The sequence below is a fragment of the Elephas maximus genome, chromosome 7 (assembly GCF_024166365.1).
Source record: "Elephas maximus indicus isolate mEleMax1 chromosome 7, mEleMax1 primary haplotype, whole genome shotgun sequence".
NCBI lineage: Eukaryota > Metazoa > Chordata > Mammalia > Proboscidea > Elephantidae > Elephas > Elephas maximus.
In genome coordinates this window covers 17,534,789-17,553,151 of record NC_064825.1, presented here as the reverse complement: position 1 = coordinate 17,553,151, position 18,363 = coordinate 17,534,789, and the positions used below count along the sequence as shown (strand labels likewise).

The following is an 18,363-nucleotide window of genomic DNA, read 5'->3' as shown; positions in this document are numbered from 1 at the left end:
GAGACAGCTTTTTGAATAACAATCAAACAAAACTACAAAGACTTCAGAGTATACCGACACATACTGATACCACTTTCCAAGGTCACTATGGATAGAATGAGAGGAAACAGGATTAAATTTTAACACTGAGGACTTGAAAATTAATTTTCATCTGATTACCAAGGGAAGCTTTCAAATTTCTACTTCACTAAATACCTTTAAAATGAGAAGACATTCTCATTTATGTATTAGATTTAAGTGAAGGTCATCCTAATCAGGAAGTCCCAATAAGTCTGCTGTGACATACTGATGTGGAACAGGAAAAATCTTATTTACTAAATTCTGGATTTAGGATGTCCTCTAAATCAGATTTATCAGCCAAGGCAATACAGTTCACTTCTAGGGGTATTTTAAATGGGGTGGGGGTGGGGTGGGGGAGGGTGGGGGGTGGGGTGTGTGTGTGGCATTTTGGACTTACGATGCTCCTTGGAGGAGTGAAGAGGGATGCTAATGACAATTGATATTTTGTCCCCAAAAGCTAAATGAATGATATTCACACACCACACGTACCATTAGCATCCCATTTACCCCATTCTTCCACCTTCACCAAAAATCATATAAATGTTCCCCATTCCTCTCTCTGCTAAAGAAAGTTAAGTCAGAACACTTCCTCTAATCTTCTGAGTAAGACCAAAGTTCAGGACTCAATATGGAGATTAGAAAATACAGCTTAGTTGCCACCACTGTCTAATGCTATCCTCTTGTATCTTTTTTCATTATAATCAAGTACAGTCCTTTTCAAAGTTTTCCCCACCAGCATGCTATTTCATCCTTGCTCCAACTCCAAGCTTTCAGTTAGCAGATATGAGAAAAATTCTCTATTCTAGTAAGGCACGCCAGAACAAAAATTTTTAAGTGTCCTTGGAACCTTGTATCCATAGACAGGCAAAGGGGGGGGCGCTGTAAACTTCATGACAACATATGCAAAACCTGTGTGCAGCATCCCACGCGCATCTATATCCACAGCTTTCACAGGATTCTCATGAGTCTATGACCTTCAGATGTTAAGAACAACTGCTCTATTCTGAAAAAGTATTCTGAAAACTATAAATTTGTAATTATGCAATTAAAAATTATATAGTCCACTATCCTGGAATGCAGTCTATATGTTCTAACTGCCCGACTGTTTCTATTCTTCAGCAGAGCTCTATTAAAGTTCTCTAAACAAATAAATTTGAAAGAACTGATAATTATATTAAGATGATTTAGAGACCATCGATAATTATGCTTGTGTTAAACTGAAATCCTAAAAATATGAAAAATCTACAAAGGAAATCTGAGTAATTAAGGGTAAACTGAAAAAGTAAAGCTTTGTATTTCATGATTTTATTATACAAAACTAGTATACCAAACAATTACAGATTTAAAAATTAAAACTTACATAGATCTTTTGTCTTGGTCTAAATTTTAAACTATCTTACTCCTAGGAGGTTATTCACAATAAGATTCAGGGAGTAGTAAGATCTAGCTAGTTGAGAGAAGAGACTTTGTATTTCGCACAGCAATGTACATAATGGAAAATAAACGATTTTCCCGGCCAGCAGAATTTGTTTAATTTCAGCAGTTACAAGGTTATATAGTATGGACTTATAGGCAGATGTGCAGGGATCATAAATGAGTGAAACGGGAAGTTCTATGACAATTTTAAGTGCTGAATAATTGCTTTTATTTTGTAAAGCCTGTAACCTTCCTATAGGGAAGATGTTCTAATAATAAGCACACTCATCGGCTAATCAATTTTTACTCATACAAACACAAAAACCCACTGCCGACCTCTTGGTTAGCAGCCATAGTACTTAACCACTATGCCACCAGGGTTTCCTTTTACTCATGGACTCATTAACAATTGATATATGTTGCTAATTATTTAAGAAAAAACATTAGAAATGCTTTATGTTTACACATTTGTTATAAGACTTCATGTTACATCTTGTTTTGCAAAAACGTAGTTAAGAATTTTTTATCTAAAAATATACACTTACCAACTAAAGTACCAGTAATATGGAAAGCAGTTGTAATGCCAAATAAAACTTAAAACAGGCCATGCTACAACTGACATTAATTATAATAAAACAGTCTGATCTGTATAAAAACTAGTTTACATTCTTTGCTTAACTCTTGTATATTTTATTCACTCTATCTCCAAAAAGCTAATTAAATAAAGCACAAAGATTTTCAGAATCAATGTATTTTAACTAGGCATATTATAACACCTAGATCAATGATGGAATTCAGTCTTGGTTGCAACTATGATTTTAAGAGATAATCAAACCCACTGCTGTCAAGTTGATTCCAACTTAGAGTGACCCCAAGTGTGTCAAAGTAGAACTGCATTCTATAGGGTTTTCAATGGCTGTAATTTTATGGAAGTAGATTGCCAGGCCATTCTCCCACAGCAATGCTGGGTGGATTTGAACTGCCAACCTTTTGGTTAGTAGCTGAATACAAACCAATTACCTCATCCATAATGCTGGCAAACTATTTTATAAATAATATTAACTTATATACAACAAAATTCTACAATAGGAAGCATACTATACCAGACTGGTAATCAGGAAACTGAGATTCTAGGTCCTGGCTCTGCCACTAAATAACTGTGTCATCTTTTGTTATTTTTGTCACCTCTGTGAGTCTGACTCCTCACCTATATATGTAAGGGAAGTGGGAGGGTTGATTTACATTCTATTCTAGAAACTATCATTTGGTGCATAAGTATACAAGAAAATATATATAAAATATCTGTTAATACTGGTGAAAAGAAAATTATATAGTAGTAGACACTGAAAATTGAAATATAAAAATTTAAGGGCCATATGAGCAAATAAACTTTTTTTTTTAAAATCCAGTATTTTGAAATTTAAGGACAGGCAAATAAAAAGTAAAGAATAAATAATTATGTTAACAAAAGCATGATCACAACAGAAAACCACATGGCTAATTAGTTCCCAGTTGTTTTCCTCAAAAATATGTTAATGCTTTTTCTCCAACTATTTAGAAATGCTGATAACTAGTAACATTCTGCATGAACATTACGATATGACATAATATAAAAGCAGTATATGATTACTAACTGATTCAAAAACTAAAGAGACTTTACTCTGGAAAGCCAAAATCAAGTTATTTTTTATAAAAAAGCAATTCTATAATTTACGAAGATGTTCAGGGCAGCATCCTAGACTGAAAGTATACAACTGTAAAATGGCTAAAGACTGCATGGAAGCAGTGTGACAATTTCACTTTTGTCCTTTATGAGATTTATTTGGGAAAAAGAAATCATGAAGTGCCACGTAACTATATTTGCAAATTTATATCAAGTATAAAATTAAAGACGGGAGAGGAGGCCCTAAAGCTTAGGATGCCCAAACAAACTCCTCAGATAGTGTAATTATATATTCAGAAAAGGAAAGCCCTTATTGCTCAAACAACCCGTGAATAACCCTTTGGTCCATGTACGTCTAACTTACCATCAAGAGAGTAACATCCTGTATGAACATTAAGTTCTTTTAATAAGACTTTTATTCAGATTGTATTGAGATTCCTTCTTAGATAACAGGAAAAGGGGGAGTAACTACTCATTAGCCAAGATCATAATATAATTTTGTAAATCCCCCAAATTGATTGTTATAGATCAAACCAGATTTATTTTAAGGGTAAAACCTTACTCCTAGACATTAGGAAGCACAAAATATCAATTAAGATCTTCAAATAGGCCATCAAATTTGTTTTTTAAAAAAATTTCTTACTGTAATGAAGACATTCCCTTTAACCATTCTTCCTTGGTAAAAAATCCCATGCTTTCAGCCTCCAATTTCCACGCTAAAACTAACATAATAATCTGGAAAGAACAGAACATAAAGGATAGGGGAAAAGTCAGCAGAGATAAGCATGTCTATATTTACTATGGAGAGCATTTTTATACAACTATTTCTATCCTTCAACTATTAAAGAATACAACCTCTGGAATTAACTATAAGGATGGGTCAATTTCTAAACAGTAAAAAAGTTCTAACAGTTTCTGAAGGTAGAATTTCTCTCATCCTATTAAAAAATAACATTCGTATTTAGAAAGAATAACTGTTCAACTTAAACTGATTAAAAAATACCCTAAAATGTAAATCTACAGTACTAAACATGAAGAAAAAAATTCTTCATAGAAGACTAAAGTGTCTCAATTTTTAGAAATGTACAAATATGCTATTCCCGACTTGTATTCCATTCTACTAAGAAATAAAACATACATTTTCAGGTTCAACACCAATGTCTTCACAAAACTTTTCCATTCCTTCTGGCCCTACAACTTCATCAGGACCTTCAAAGACAAAAATAATTTACATATTTATTGTTATAATTTAGTATCAACATAAAACATAATACAAAGACATCTATGAGAAAACCGTAACATTTTATAGATAACTGAATTTGAATTTTAAAATAGCTTTGATAAAAGTATAAATGTTTACTACAGGATTTAAAATTCTAAAAAATTGAAAGTACTCTCCGAACAGAAACTCACATGAAATTAGATAAACAAAAAAATGAGAAGTAAAATAATACTCTATTAATACCAATCACCAGTTTGTACAATAACTTGAACCTATCTATTAAAAAAAATTCACTGAGAGTGTGCTTTGAATAAAGCTTTTGGCAATGCAGCAACACAAAGACGCTTGATTAAGAAGTACGGAGCTTCTTGTTCTACCAGAATGTGCCAATACCACGGTCAAGACAGTAATCGAAGGAGAATATTTGTTTACTTACTAAAACAGAAGGTCATTCACCCTTTTGAAATATTCACAAATATAATTCTTGAAAAAAGAAATAATGAATGAAAACAATAACTTAAGGAAATTACTACATTCCATTTCCAGGAGGAGGTACTTTCCCTATCATCTTGGTTCTAAAATAGACAGCAAGGTATTAGTTGTCACTGTACAGTAGGAACAGAAGTTTAATCCCTCAATTGGTTTATCTGCCCCCAAGTTAACAAACTGTACTTAGCCTATTTCTTATTTCTTACTTTTAGAAACACTAAATTTAACTCAATACATCAATTATCATATTTTTGTTGTCAGATTCCCCAAATACAATAATTATATCAGCGCCAAGTCTCTTTTGTGACTGTGTAAGACTAAAACAAATTTTATAACAATATGAAATACGACAAAAACGTTTGCCACTGTGGCCTTTTGAAAATATTGTCTTGAAATATTATAGTTAAAAATAACAGGAGAAGCCTGCTTCCTTTCTTAAGGGCTAAAAGTGCTCTAGCTTTATAAATCAGACTAGACTAAGGCTGCTCAGATGGTATAAGGTCATCAGTACAACACGAAGCCAAAGTTCTAGGGTTTCTCCGATTAAAAGAACGTAGCCATTCAGTATCTGGTCAATACACCTTGCTGCCTGAGATGTGATCCAGGACGCCTTGAGGAAGTTAACACATGGTCTGAAAACAAAACCTTTTTTTTTTCCTTCACTTCTTGTGTAAAATGGTAAATTGTCATTAGGTTTAAATATGTACTAACAATGCACTGCGGTGGTAAACGGTGAAGAGGATGGTAATCTCAGGAGACTTCCTTTCTAATATATTCTGGGGATTTTTTAAATGAGAACGTACACAATAAAGCTATTAAAAAATAACTGAGTATGTATCTTTTGCTGCTTATCATTTCTATTTTGGAATATGTTGCTTGCATAAAAATAAAAATCAAATAAAGTTTAATGGAGGAAAACAAAGTTGTTTTTAAGGCATAACAGAAACACGTTCTAAATCTCTCTCTAATGCAATAAGAAAGCACGCTTGTCCTCAAAGCTGCCATTACTGGTTAGAATAGAAAGGTGAAGAGCTATGTCAAGGAATATCAGTCAATATCATAAAATGTAGCCCCCTCTAGAAACTGGGAAAAATCAATTTTAATTAGTAATTAATATTTGATTAGAACAAAGTTAAATTACATTATATAAACACAAATATATATAAGATCTTATATAAACTAGGTCTATAAATGTTAAGTGACTTTCCCAAAGCAACATCAACAATAACAGATTTAAGACTAGCATAATGCCTACACCAATGTCCTTTCCCTGACTGCATAATTATACTTTTTGAACCATGCCATTCCAATAAAATTACTTCTTGGGTAAAACCTCCGGAGTCAAATTTAACTAACTCTCTCAGGCAACCAGGTTTCCACTCACTAAACAAATATTTGTGTGTATTCAGAAGTATCCTTAGGATGAGAACAGGTTCATATAACTTTCTAAGTCTTAAATTTAAAAAGCTATGGAAATGATTTCATTCACTCTACTAGCCAGGTACTATATTAGGACTATGCAATTCTAACCTTATTTTTTGATTCTTTGTAAGAACTTAAAAATGTCCCTCCACTCTCTATGTTTTTGTTTACTCATATGCCCAGTACATTAATGAATCTTTGTTAATTTAAATATTACTCAAGAATGAGAAGTCTTACTATACTTGCAGGGCCTAAAACCATCCCTTTGTTAATAGCACATGCTGGGCAGAGCAGGGGTGCTCAATCAATGACACAGCACCTACAACAATAGCGACGTAAGAGTAGCTGTTGATTTTGGAACACTGTCGTAAAAATGCACGACTACTCAATCAGATGTTACGATGCTATTATTCTTTTAATAACAATAAACCAAAACCCATTGCAGTCGAGTCGATTCCGACTCATAGCGACCCTGTAAGACAGAGCAGAACTGCCCCATAGAGTTTCCAAGGAGTGCCTGGTGGATCTGAACTGCTGACTTTTTGGTTAGCAGTCATAGCACTTAGCCACTAATCCACCAGGGTTTCCTTAATAACAATAGCTAACGTGACTATATGCCAGGTACTAAGCCAAGTGCTTTACATGTATTACCTCAGTAGGCACAATTATTGTTTCCATTTTAATAGGGACATCCCATTTTAAGGCGAAACAGTTACTGTATATTTGGCAAACAATTGGTTGCTCCTTGTCAATCACGTTTCTGCCCAAAGTGCAGAGACTAATCATTCTATTTAAAAGTCCATCTCTCCGCCAATATTCATTAATCATATCCCTGAACCTCCCATATTTATTACCTTTGTAGAGCCCTACAGTCTGTAATTATCTTGCCTACTTATCTGTTTACTATCTTTCCCACTAGAAGACAAGACCCCGAGGTCAGACAGAGATCTTTCTTGTTTGAATTTTTCACTACTATATCTCCAGAACACAGTGTCAGACACCCAAGTGTACTTAATATTTACTGAATGAATCGTTTAATGATTCACAGAACATAAGTTACCTTAAGTGCCTCTTCACGTACACAGCCTTAAGTTAAAAATAAACATTACAAGACAGTACTGGTTAAAACTATGGGCTCTACGGTCACAATGACTTGGGTTTGAATCCTGGCTCTTGTCGTTCTATAACCTTGGACAAATTACCTAATCTAAGCCTCAGTTCTGTCATCTATAAAATGGGAATAACACCACCTACCTAACACAATGGTCATAAGAAAAAGCGACATAAAAAAACTGATGTAATTAGCACAATTCCAGAAAAAATGGCCGCAATTATGATGCTGGCTATTACAAAAATGCTAATGTAGGAAAAAAAATTTAATTACTTTTATTTGCTAATGTTTTTAAACTAATTTTATACTACCCAGGAAAGTCCCTAGCCAAAACCAAGCCAAACCCATTACTGCTGAGTAGATTTCGACTCATTGCAACCCTACAGGACAGAGCAGAACTGCCCCCATAGGGTTTCTAAAGAGTGACTGGTGGATTTGAACTGCTGACTTTTGGTTAGCAGCTGAGCTCTTAACCATTGCCCCACCAGGGCTCCAGGAAAGTCCCTAGGAGAGGTAAAACAAGTAAATATGAGATAAAAAAAAAATCTACTAATTATTTCTATGGTATTTAGTAACCTTTATAAATGAACTCCATGACCTTTTGATTCCATATCATGCGTTCCAGTAAAACCCGCATCTTGAATAATGGGTCAACATTTTAAATGGAGGTCAATAAGAAAGTGAATTCCCTTCATTTAAATTGGGTTAGTGGTTGCCTTGGGATGCCAGTAATAGCATTTTTTTTTTTTTTCTGGTCTAGAAAGAATCTTTGTTCTGTTACTAAATAATTTTTTAAGTTATACTTTTGGGATCACCCAGCTGATCCCAAAAGCAAAGGTACTGCCCTCCCAAATAGTCTCACTTCCCATACAGCTCGCTTCAAGTTGAACTTCAAGTTCAGAGCATGTGTCAAACCCTACCTTGATTTAGCACTAAAATATAAGGCAATGACTACCAATACTGTTTTACTTTAAATCAAGATTCTGAGAATTATAGTGATTAAAAAAGAAAAGAAAACAAATAAAAAAAACAGGGAGGCATGTAAGAGACAGGAAAAAGAAAAAGCAGGCAGGAGGAAGGGGAAAGCTTTAATATCACTAACTCCACAAGACCAAAAGCATTCTAAAGGAACAAAAACATTTCCTATCTGCTTATGAAAAATTAGTAGTAAATGGGAAATGTGTTCTTTTTCCTATGTTTGCTTAACTCTTCAGCCTTATCCCTGGTTTTGATTTTCACCTGGAAGATGCAACACCACTCTGGGCCTCAGTTTTCTTTCCACCCCTGACAGTTAAGTCAGCTTCTCCAGGGAGCCTTCCCTGACACTTCTGAGGCTGGGTTATATATTCCTCCACACTCATGGAGCCTTGGTGGTGCAGCGGTTAAGAGCTTGGCAGGTCAAATCCACCAGCTGCCTCTTGGAAAGCCTATGGGGCAGTTCTACTCTGACCTATAGGGGTGATTATGAGTCGGAATCGACTTGACAGCAACGGGTTTAGTAGAACTGAATGGCTGAATGACAATCATTAAACAGGTGAATGTACTGCGCAATGATTTATCTGAGTTTTAAATCTTTTACTATATCTCCCAAAAATGATTCAGAAATGTTAGTTTCTAGTTCAGAAAAATTTCAAAAGAATATTGAAAAGTAAAAACTATATAAAATAGAAAATGTTTTATTACTTACTCTGTGTTTTCCGGAATATTCTATTTTAGCCAACAGATGTAAACTGTTACTCTCTCTCAGTTTACAAAGTTTATTAATAGTAAATGAGTTTTGCCTCTCCCACTATATACTGAATATATATTTCAAGAAATATCAGCATGAAAAGACACCAAATTCTTAGCCTACCTGCAACGCTGTCTTGACCCCAATTGCAGCACACAGCACTAACATACCGTGTCTGCAATTAATAACTTGTTAAATGAATGAAATACTTTATAAGGCTTATGACTGATATCTTCTTACATTAATTTCATTACCTGCATACTCATAAAACCAAGCCAGGCACTTCTTGCTTGAAAAATGTTCTTCTCCACTTATCAGTCTAGCAGGAGGTTGGGATCTGCAATAGCTTAGAAAACACACAAATGCCTAACATTTTTATCAGGTCTCAATTCTTATTGAGAAGCTAAGTTCAATATCCAAAAAAACCCCCCAAAAAACAAACCCAGTGCCGCAAGTTGATTGTGACTCATAGCAACTCTACAGGGCATAGGGTTTCCAAGCCTATAAATCTTTATGGGAGTAGACTGCGCGAAGTGGCTGGTATGTTTGAACTGCTAACCTTTCAGTTAACAGCTGGGCGCTTTAACCACTGTGCCGCTAAGGTTCCTAAGTTCAGTATGAACCACTCTATTTCAAACTAAATATATACATATTTTTAACAGTTGGTATTATAGGGAAAAAAAAAATGGAGTTCTTCAGTATTTGTAATTTAGAACAACTGCCTATAAACATAAGAATTTCTGGCTAACAAAACCCAAATGCTACTTTGCTCATTATCAAATTCCAAAAATATCAACTAATATCATTTTCCCACATTTCAAAAGGCTACACGGAAATTCTACCTAATGGTCCCAATCCAAGGCTGATAGCTGGTAAAGTGTAAATCTTTTCCCGATACTGATTTTCATGGAAATTATTTCGGTACATAATAGATATACTCCAAACACTTGGAAACCAAAATCTTACAAAGTATATTCTGATAATTAATAAATCAATATTCCAAATATATATATGTGTATATATATATTTACTTACCACCTGCCAAACTTAGATGGAGTTTTAAAATAAATGATTTAGGACCTAAGAGTATAATTAAGGCTCACAGATTAAAAAAAAAAAAAACAAAAAACCCAAAACTCTAAAAGTTAGTAAGAGTCCAAATAATTGGGCCAAAGGTATTAAATCCCAATCTGTTTATTTTTAGGCCATATTTTGATCATTAAGATTGGAAAATTCATAAATGGCTTCTAGGATTTAATGGACTTCTGAGAAGAACCTTTCTCAAGGAGCTCAATTACAATACCACAATGAAACAGAGATGCTAGAATTTTTGCAATCAAGTAATGTATCACCTGAGCTGTAGTAATATTGACTGCCCAATTATTTTAATGTGTTAACTTAAAATGTTTTAAATATATTCATTTTTTCCCCCAAATAAATGATGCCCAAATAACTAAAAAAATTACAGATTTACTGTTACCATTGGTTACATTTTGATACTAGGCGTAATTGCCCCATTTTGAATATCTGAAAATGCAACTGTCTAAATAATTTTGATCCATTATACATTTAAAATGGTCACATGGTACAGCAATAGGAAAAACTAATTTGCATGTTTCATAAAAATATGAGCTAATAATCATGTCAAATCCCAGTATGAGATTATCAAGAAATATAAGAAAAAAAAGCATCATCTTTCACATTAATAGCCCAAGATATACTCTTAGGCTCCTTCACCAAAACACAGTGATGGAAGATAAAAACTCAACCAATTACAAAAAGGAAAATGCTGACTAAATAACTCATCTACCTTACATTTTAAACAGATCTCTCTTTAAGAAGAGCTTTATCATTATTTCCTCCTTATAATGCTGGCTACTGTCTACCTTTTAACGGTAATATCTGCAGCTGTCACATTAAGTGTCCACCACTGATATAGTCAAAGACACACAATAAGAAAATTAAAATAAAAAATCACTTCTCACACCTAAATTACAATGACTCTTTCGCAGCATACAATATTGCTGATGCCTCAATGATATGCTACAATGGGATCAATAAGCTATAAACCCCAGCTGTTTTGTCTTCTTTATCTCCAAGAGTACGCACAATAGCTCTCAAATTATTAATATTTATATTGAGAGCTATCAGTGTTCCGAATGCATGCAGAGCCTTTCTAGCTCTATATATAGCGACTTGGCACAGGTGGAGGCCCTGATACCTCCAGAGAATGGGACTTTTACACAGTTTAAGAGCCTCCTGCTGGGATCGACTGGGTTGGGTCCCTTCAAATATTAAATTTGGCTTTCAATATATAGCATAGGAAGTTTTCCTTTCTATCATTCCCCCGGCAGTTGTCAAGATTCCTAAAGCTATGCTCTTTTTCTTACATGCTATGTAAAGAAATTCTCAAAGTGGCCCTTCCGGCGATCTGTACTCACTTCAAGGGCTGGTAAGAAGACGGAGAAGAACTGAAGGAGTAAGGGTCAGGGGGAAAATGCAATTCACGTACGCATCCCTATGTCCCACCCCCCAGCGCTGGCAGACTGTAATATGGGGCGGCTCTTCCAGCCCCTCCCTGAACGCGAGGACGCACACACGTGCGAACACGAGGTCGGGAGAGGAGACTCGCCGTGTTTTGCATCTACCACCCAGGTGGACCAGAGGGGCCTCACTTCTTCACCGCCGAGCCCCGAAGGTCTGGCCCGCCTCCTTCTCCAGCAGCTCTCCACCAAAGGAGGAAGGGGGAGAGCTTGAGGGGTGGGGGGAGGTGGTACCTGGAGATTTTACACTTCTTGAGGCCTCCGTCTTCCGCTACTGCCGCTGCCACCCCGGGGGACTTTCTCTTCTTCTTCACGGGCATCTTCCGCCCTCCCCGGCAGGGTGGGCAGGGGAGCCGGGGAAGGGGGTCACTGTCCACAGGAGGCCCCTCAGGGCTGGCGCACGGTTGCCAGAAACAGCAGCAGGCGGAGGAGCAGAGTCTCCAGTCGCCACCAGCGTGGCCCAGTGCGGCCACCACTCACTGCCAGGTCTCCTTCTTGTCTTTCTCTGCCTAGTGTAGTGGTGGCTCCTCGCCGGTAGACACTGCGGTTCCGTTTCGTCAGGAGAGGATAACGCAGACAGTGCGGCACTCCACCAGTCAGACTCTAAGAGCAAGAAGCTTAGCATAACCCGGATGTGAACCGCCCAGGGCCGGAAGTGACGCAAGGCGCAAAGCCGGTTGCCGGGAGGGGCGTGGCATTGGCTGGTCCCGGCTCGCCTGAGGTGCCGCAAAGCTACTCGGTCTGTGCAGCGAATAGGAGAAATGTGTTTTTTTCGGCTGAGTGACAGTCTTTGGTTGTCCAGGGTAGCCTGACCTTTCCCCTGAAGCTTCTTCCCTGTCTTAAAGCTGGTAGGCATCACCAGGAAATGCTTAATGAAACTAATATACTGCGGTGCATTAAAAACAACGTGGTAAAGTAGACCCAAGTTTCAGTTCTGAGCTTTCCTGTATCATGGTAACCTCACGTCAGATGTTCTAAGCCCCGTAAATGCATAGTCACCTAGTGTTCTGCATGCTTTCTTTAGGTACTAGCATTTAGCCTCTCAGACTCCTCCCCCTACATCGTCTCTGACGGCTGTTTATCCCTTTCTCCCAGATTAAAATTGAGCTCATTATTTTCATTTTCACGGATCTCAACTCTCAGATCCAAAAACACAAAAGCAAACCTGTTGATGGAGCCGATTCGACTCATAACGACCTTTTTAGGAGAGTAGAACTGCCCCACAGGGTTTCCAAGGAGAGGCTGGTGGATTCGAACTTTGCACCTTTTGGCTGGTTGGTTAGCAGCTGAGCTCTTAACCATTGTGCTGCCAGAGCTCCCCCAAGAAACCAAAGCCACTGCGGTGGAGTCGATTCGAACTTATAGTGACCCTATATGACAGAGTAGAACTGCTCCATAGGATTTCCGAGGCTGTACTACATCTTTTACAGAAGAAGACTGCCACATTTGGCTGTTGGGTTCCAACCCCTGACGTTTTGGTTACCAGCAGCCGAATTCACCTCTATAAACCATCTTTGATTATGGCTTATTGTTTTTGTTGTTAGGTGCCATCAAGTCGTTTTTTGACTCATAGTGACCCCATGTGACAGAGTAGAACTGCCCCATAGGGTTTTCTAGGCTGTAATCTTTACAGGAGCAGATGCTGGGTAGGTTAGAACCACCACCCTTTCGGTTCCAGAACACTAAAAATCTCTTTAAATTCAGTAACAATGGCTATAGTTCTAGTTCTGGTGAAACGGCCTCTACCTTAGCACCCTAATCTGGCCTGTTTTCTTAGGGCCAGTAATTGGTTCAAGATGGACACATGCTCCAAGCAGGCCAATCAGTGCTAATGACACTAAATGGAACCATCAAGAAGCAACTTTATTTCTTTGTGGACTTGAACCTAAGAGGTTGTAGAGCATGAAGCCAAAACTCAGAAGAAGTCAGAACCAAACACGAAGAAAAAACAAGACATGATTATATAATATCAGCCCTGAATCCATCATATGCCCTTGGATTTTCAGGTTCATGAGCCAATAAATTCACTATTTTGCTTATGCTAGTTAAGTTCTTCATTACTTGCAACCAAAAGAATGTTAACTTCTATAATCTTTCAACTCAGTTAAAAATGCATGAGGCCAAAAAGTCAAATGTAAAACAGATCAAATCTCTACAGCTACTATCTACAGAAAGTAGAGGACAGAGGAGTATGTTAAACAACAGCATGGGATACAGTCAACAAAATATACTGTTAGAAAATCTACAGGATAAGTGACCCAGATTCAACAAGTTACTAGAAAGAGGGAGAGAAAAGGAAAAGAGATTTAATTGATACATCAGTCATTTTTAATGTGTGGTTCTTATTTGAATCTTGATTCAAACAAACAGTTTAAACAATATTATGACATTTCTGAGATAACTGGAAAATTTTAAATATTAGCTAGATATGTGATGAAATTCTAGAACAAGCAAAACTTATCTACAATGACAGACAGCATGCCAGTGATGCTTGGAGCTGTGATATGGCAGAAGTGAGGGGCAAGACTGACTTTGAAGAGGCACCAGGTAACTTTTTGCATAATACTCTGTATCTTGATTGAGATGGTGATATATATGTTTGTAAAAACTTAATGAACTATGAACTTAAAAAAAGTATGCCCTTTATTGTATGACTATTATTCCTTAATAAAGTTTACATAAATAGTGAAAAACAAGAAGAAAACCAAAGACTCAAAGAAGAAACTAGTCTACACAAACCATGGCTTCATCTACCCTGAGACCAGAAGAACTAGATGGTACCTGGCTACCACTACTGACCACTCTAATCAGGGCCACAATAAATAGATCCTGATAGAATAAGAGAAAAATGTGAACCAGAATCTCAAATTCTTAAACAAAAAACAGACTAACTGGACTGGTTGAGACTGGAGGTCTCCCCAAGACGACTTCTCTGAGATACTCTTTAAACCTCGAACTGAAACTAGACCATGAGGTCACCTTGTAGCTAAATAACAGACTGGCTCATTAAATAAACACTATCACCCTTGAGTACTGTGTTCCTTTAAAAAATCATCTATATGAGACCAAACAGTCAACAATTACTTTAAAACACAGATGAGAAGGTAAGGGGGCAGGGAAACTAGATTAATGGAACTGGAACAACCAGAATGGAAATGATGAGAATGTTCACGCATTGTGAAAAATGTAAGTAATGCTACTGAACAATTTGTGTAGAAGTTGCTGAATGGGAACCTAAACTGCTGTGAAATCTTCACAGAAAACAATAATATATATTTTTTTCTTTTTTATGCAAAAAACAAATGACAATGACAAAACACTATTAGGCCCCCAGTTGTATTTCTTCAGGAAGTGAGCTGCAAAAGCTAAACAGCCCCCTTTTTCCAATGAGGACAAAAGAAAAGAAAATTCTAATGTAGAGACAAGGACTTCAGAGGACAATGCCTGTCCAGCATGATGCTTAAATTGCTCTTTTCTTTCCTAAATGGGACTTCTTTTTGTGATTATTGTGTCCCTTCTCCACCACTGTATATTGAGTGGGAGTGGGGAGCAGGTAATTGTCTCTTAGTTGATAGGCCACTGAACCCTAAGGAATCACTTCTATACTGGAGAAAAAAGACTCCACAACACCTAGATATCCTGGACACTGAGCTGAATGCAGTAATTGGATAGGATCCTACTTAAAACTATACAATTCTCTGAGGAAAAAGCCTGGATCTCTGTATGGTAATCATACAGTCTGCTATTCAAACAATATTTAATGACCACTTAAACCAGGAACTGGAAACCTTGGTACATAGTGGTTAAGAGCTACAGCTGCTAACCAAAAGGTTGGCAATTCGAATCTACCAGGTGCTCCCTGGAAACTCTACGGGGAGGTTCTACTCTGTCCTATAGGGTCGCTATGAGCTGGAGTCGAGTCGACGTCAGTGAGTTTTTTTTTTTTAAACCAGGAACTATGCTGGATTTAAGTATATTAAAGACCGACATGACTCCTGCCTCCTTGGAGCTTACAGTCTGGCGTGGAAAATATATGTAGCCTATCTGCATTTTAAGATAACTTTTAATACTATTGTTAGCTGCTGTTGAGTCAACCCCTAAATCGTGGTGACTCCATGTGCAATGGAATGAAACACTGCCCCATCCTGCACCTTCCCTATGATTGGTAGTGGATTACACCATTGTGATCCACAGGGTTTTCACTGGATGATGTTCAGAAGTAGATCACCAGGCCTTCCTCACAAGTCTGTCTTTGTCTGCAAGCTCCACTGAAACCTGTTCAGCACCATGGCAGCACACAAGCCACCCCGGACACACGGGTGGTGGCTGCGCGTGAGGTGTGCTGACTGGGGATAAAACCCAGGTCTTCTGCATGGGTGAGAATTCCACCGCTGAATCGCCAATGTCCTGAAATAAAGCATAGAGGTCAATAATCGAAGGGATGGCAATTTTCAGGGTCATTTAGACCATTCACAACCAACATACCCATCCATCTCTTCACTGCCTTCCCCAAACAGTACCTGTTGCCCCCACCATACCCACATTCTTAAAAGTCAGCACTCCATCATCCCAATTACTCTTACATAATGAATATATTGATAGCATCACCATATGTGAGCAGTATAAAAATGCCTAGTTAGGTGCTGTTAATCTTTCTGCTACTCACCAATACACAGATTGAACATTTCCCATCAAAAGGCACCTATAGTGGAGAAACAAACTATGACAGAGCGCTGTGGTTCTTTGTCATACAGTAGAATTTTTTAGTGAAAGTGACAAGAAGCAAAACGAGGGATGAAACATTAACCTTAAGCAAAAATTCATGTGTTCTAGTTTCAGATCAAAAGACGACACTCAGTAACTTTAGTTAACGCACGCAACTTTCTTTACTCTTCATCTTATTCTATTATGTAGAAGGATGTAGAAAAAGCAAGTAATAGCTACCTATACCAACAGCGGACATAGTTGTTGTTAGGTGCTGTCAAGTTGGTTCTGACTCATAGTGACCCTATGTACAACAGAACGAAATACTGCCTGGTCCTGTGCCATCCTCATTATTTTTGTTATGCTAGAGCACATTGTTGCAGCCACTGTGTCAATCTATCTCCTTGAGCGTCTTCCTCTCTATTGCTGACCCTCTACTTTACCAAGCATGATGTCCTTCTCCAGGGACTGGTCCTTCCTGATAACATGTCCCAAGTACATGAGACAGAGTCTTGCCATCCTTGCTTCTAAGGAGAATTCTTTCTCCTAAAACTCAATATTATTTAAAGAAATAAATATAACAAAACCAAAAACCAAACCCGGTGCCATCGAGTAGATCCTGACTCGTAGTAATCCTATAGGACAGAGTAGAACTGCCCCACAGAGTTTCGAAGGAGCGCCTGGCAGATTCGAACTGCCAACCCTTTGGTTAGCAGCTGTAGCACTTAAACATTACACCACCAGGTTTTCAAAATAAATATAGTTAAAAAAAAAAAAAAAAGAATCTTGCCACTCCCTATCAAGAAATAGAGTCTTAAAAAAAAAAAAAAAATCTTGCCACTCCCTATCAAGAAATAGAACCTAATTCCCCTCCACATATGATTGGTTTATAACCAATAAAATGCCCAGAAGTGTTGCTGAAAACATTCTGAGACTAGAGGTCAGAAAAAGCAACATGGCTTCTGGTTTGTTTGCTGAGACACTGCCTTTGAAGGCTCTGTAAGGATTCCAACTACGCCTAGGCCACTCAAGCCTGATGTAGAGGCCTGTGTGTTGTCCCAGCCAACAGCCAGCTTTAACTGCCAGGCATGTGAGTGAAGATGTATTTAGTTACTTACATCTTTGGCTAAATATCATGGAGTGTAGACAAGTCATCTTTGCTATACCCTGTCAGAATCCCTGACCTACAGAGTCTGTAAATGTAAACACATGGTTGATTTTGTTAGGATTATATTTTCTATCCTCCCTTGCAGTCAGAAATTGCTATTAAAAAAACCTGCAAAAGATTTCACTGTCTTCCTGTCTACCTGCCAGACTCAAATAACTCAGAAGAGTTATTCCATGGTCCTAAAAGATGGTGGAACCATAAGATGAAAGAAGTCTGGATCCCTGAATCATCACATGAAAAACTGCCTGCCTAATACCATAATAAACTGTCAAATGAAGGAGAAATAAAATTCTATTTTGTTAGGCCACTAAAAGTTTGGAGTTTTTTATTATAACATTTGCCATACCTTGACTGTACCTGTCAGGGACAAACTGCAATAACAAATGACTCCAGCGTCTTAATATCCTAGTATAACAAAAGTTTATTTCTTGTTCATGGAAGGTCAGCAAGAAGATTATACTCATCATGGCTACTGAGGGATCCAGGCTGATAAAAACTTTGTCTTGATATATGTTCCATGGTCACCATGGTAGTGGGAAGAGACCATGGCAAAAATCATACACTGGCTTTAAAGGTTTCATGTATAAGCGATATATCACTTCTACATACATTCCAAAGATCAAATCAAGACATATATGACCATTCCTGTCTTTAAAAAGAGCAAGGAGGTACAATCCTACTCAAGAAGGAGGGAAGCCAGAAATATTTGGTAAACAGCAGTAATGACTACCACAAAAATAAAGATGATGATGCCTGGAAGGAGGCTGCAAACATACAGAAACTAAAACGTGGTATAGAATCAGTGGTAATGGGGCAGACACCTAGGAAACAAATTA

General features: G+C 37.4%; 1 protein-coding gene across 3 annotated transcripts in view; it reads right to left on the bottom strand.

Moving 5' to 3' along the window:
- DCUN1D5 (defective in cullin neddylation 1 domain containing 5) overlaps positions 1-12,861 on the bottom strand; it is a 29,592-nt gene extending 16,731 nt beyond the window's left edge. Inside the window, exons 1-4 of one of the 3 annotated variants that reach the window (XM_049889456.1) lie at positions 11,890-12,861; positions 9,367-9,458; positions 4,278-4,348; positions 3,783-3,874 (exon numbers count right to left, since the gene is read on the bottom strand). In XM_049889456.1, the coding sequence (XP_049745413.1) occupies positions 3,783-3,874; positions 4,278-4,348; positions 9,367-9,458; positions 11,890-11,975 (341 nt within the window). In that variant the 5' untranslated portion in view covers positions 11,976-12,861. Of the gene's footprint in view, positions 1-3,782; positions 3,875-4,277; positions 4,349-9,366; positions 9,459-11,889 lie in introns of those variants that run through there. The other 2 variants (XM_049889457.1, XM_049889458.1) reach the window with 2 other exon arrangements.
- Positions 12,862-18,363: the final 5,502 nt, after the last annotated feature.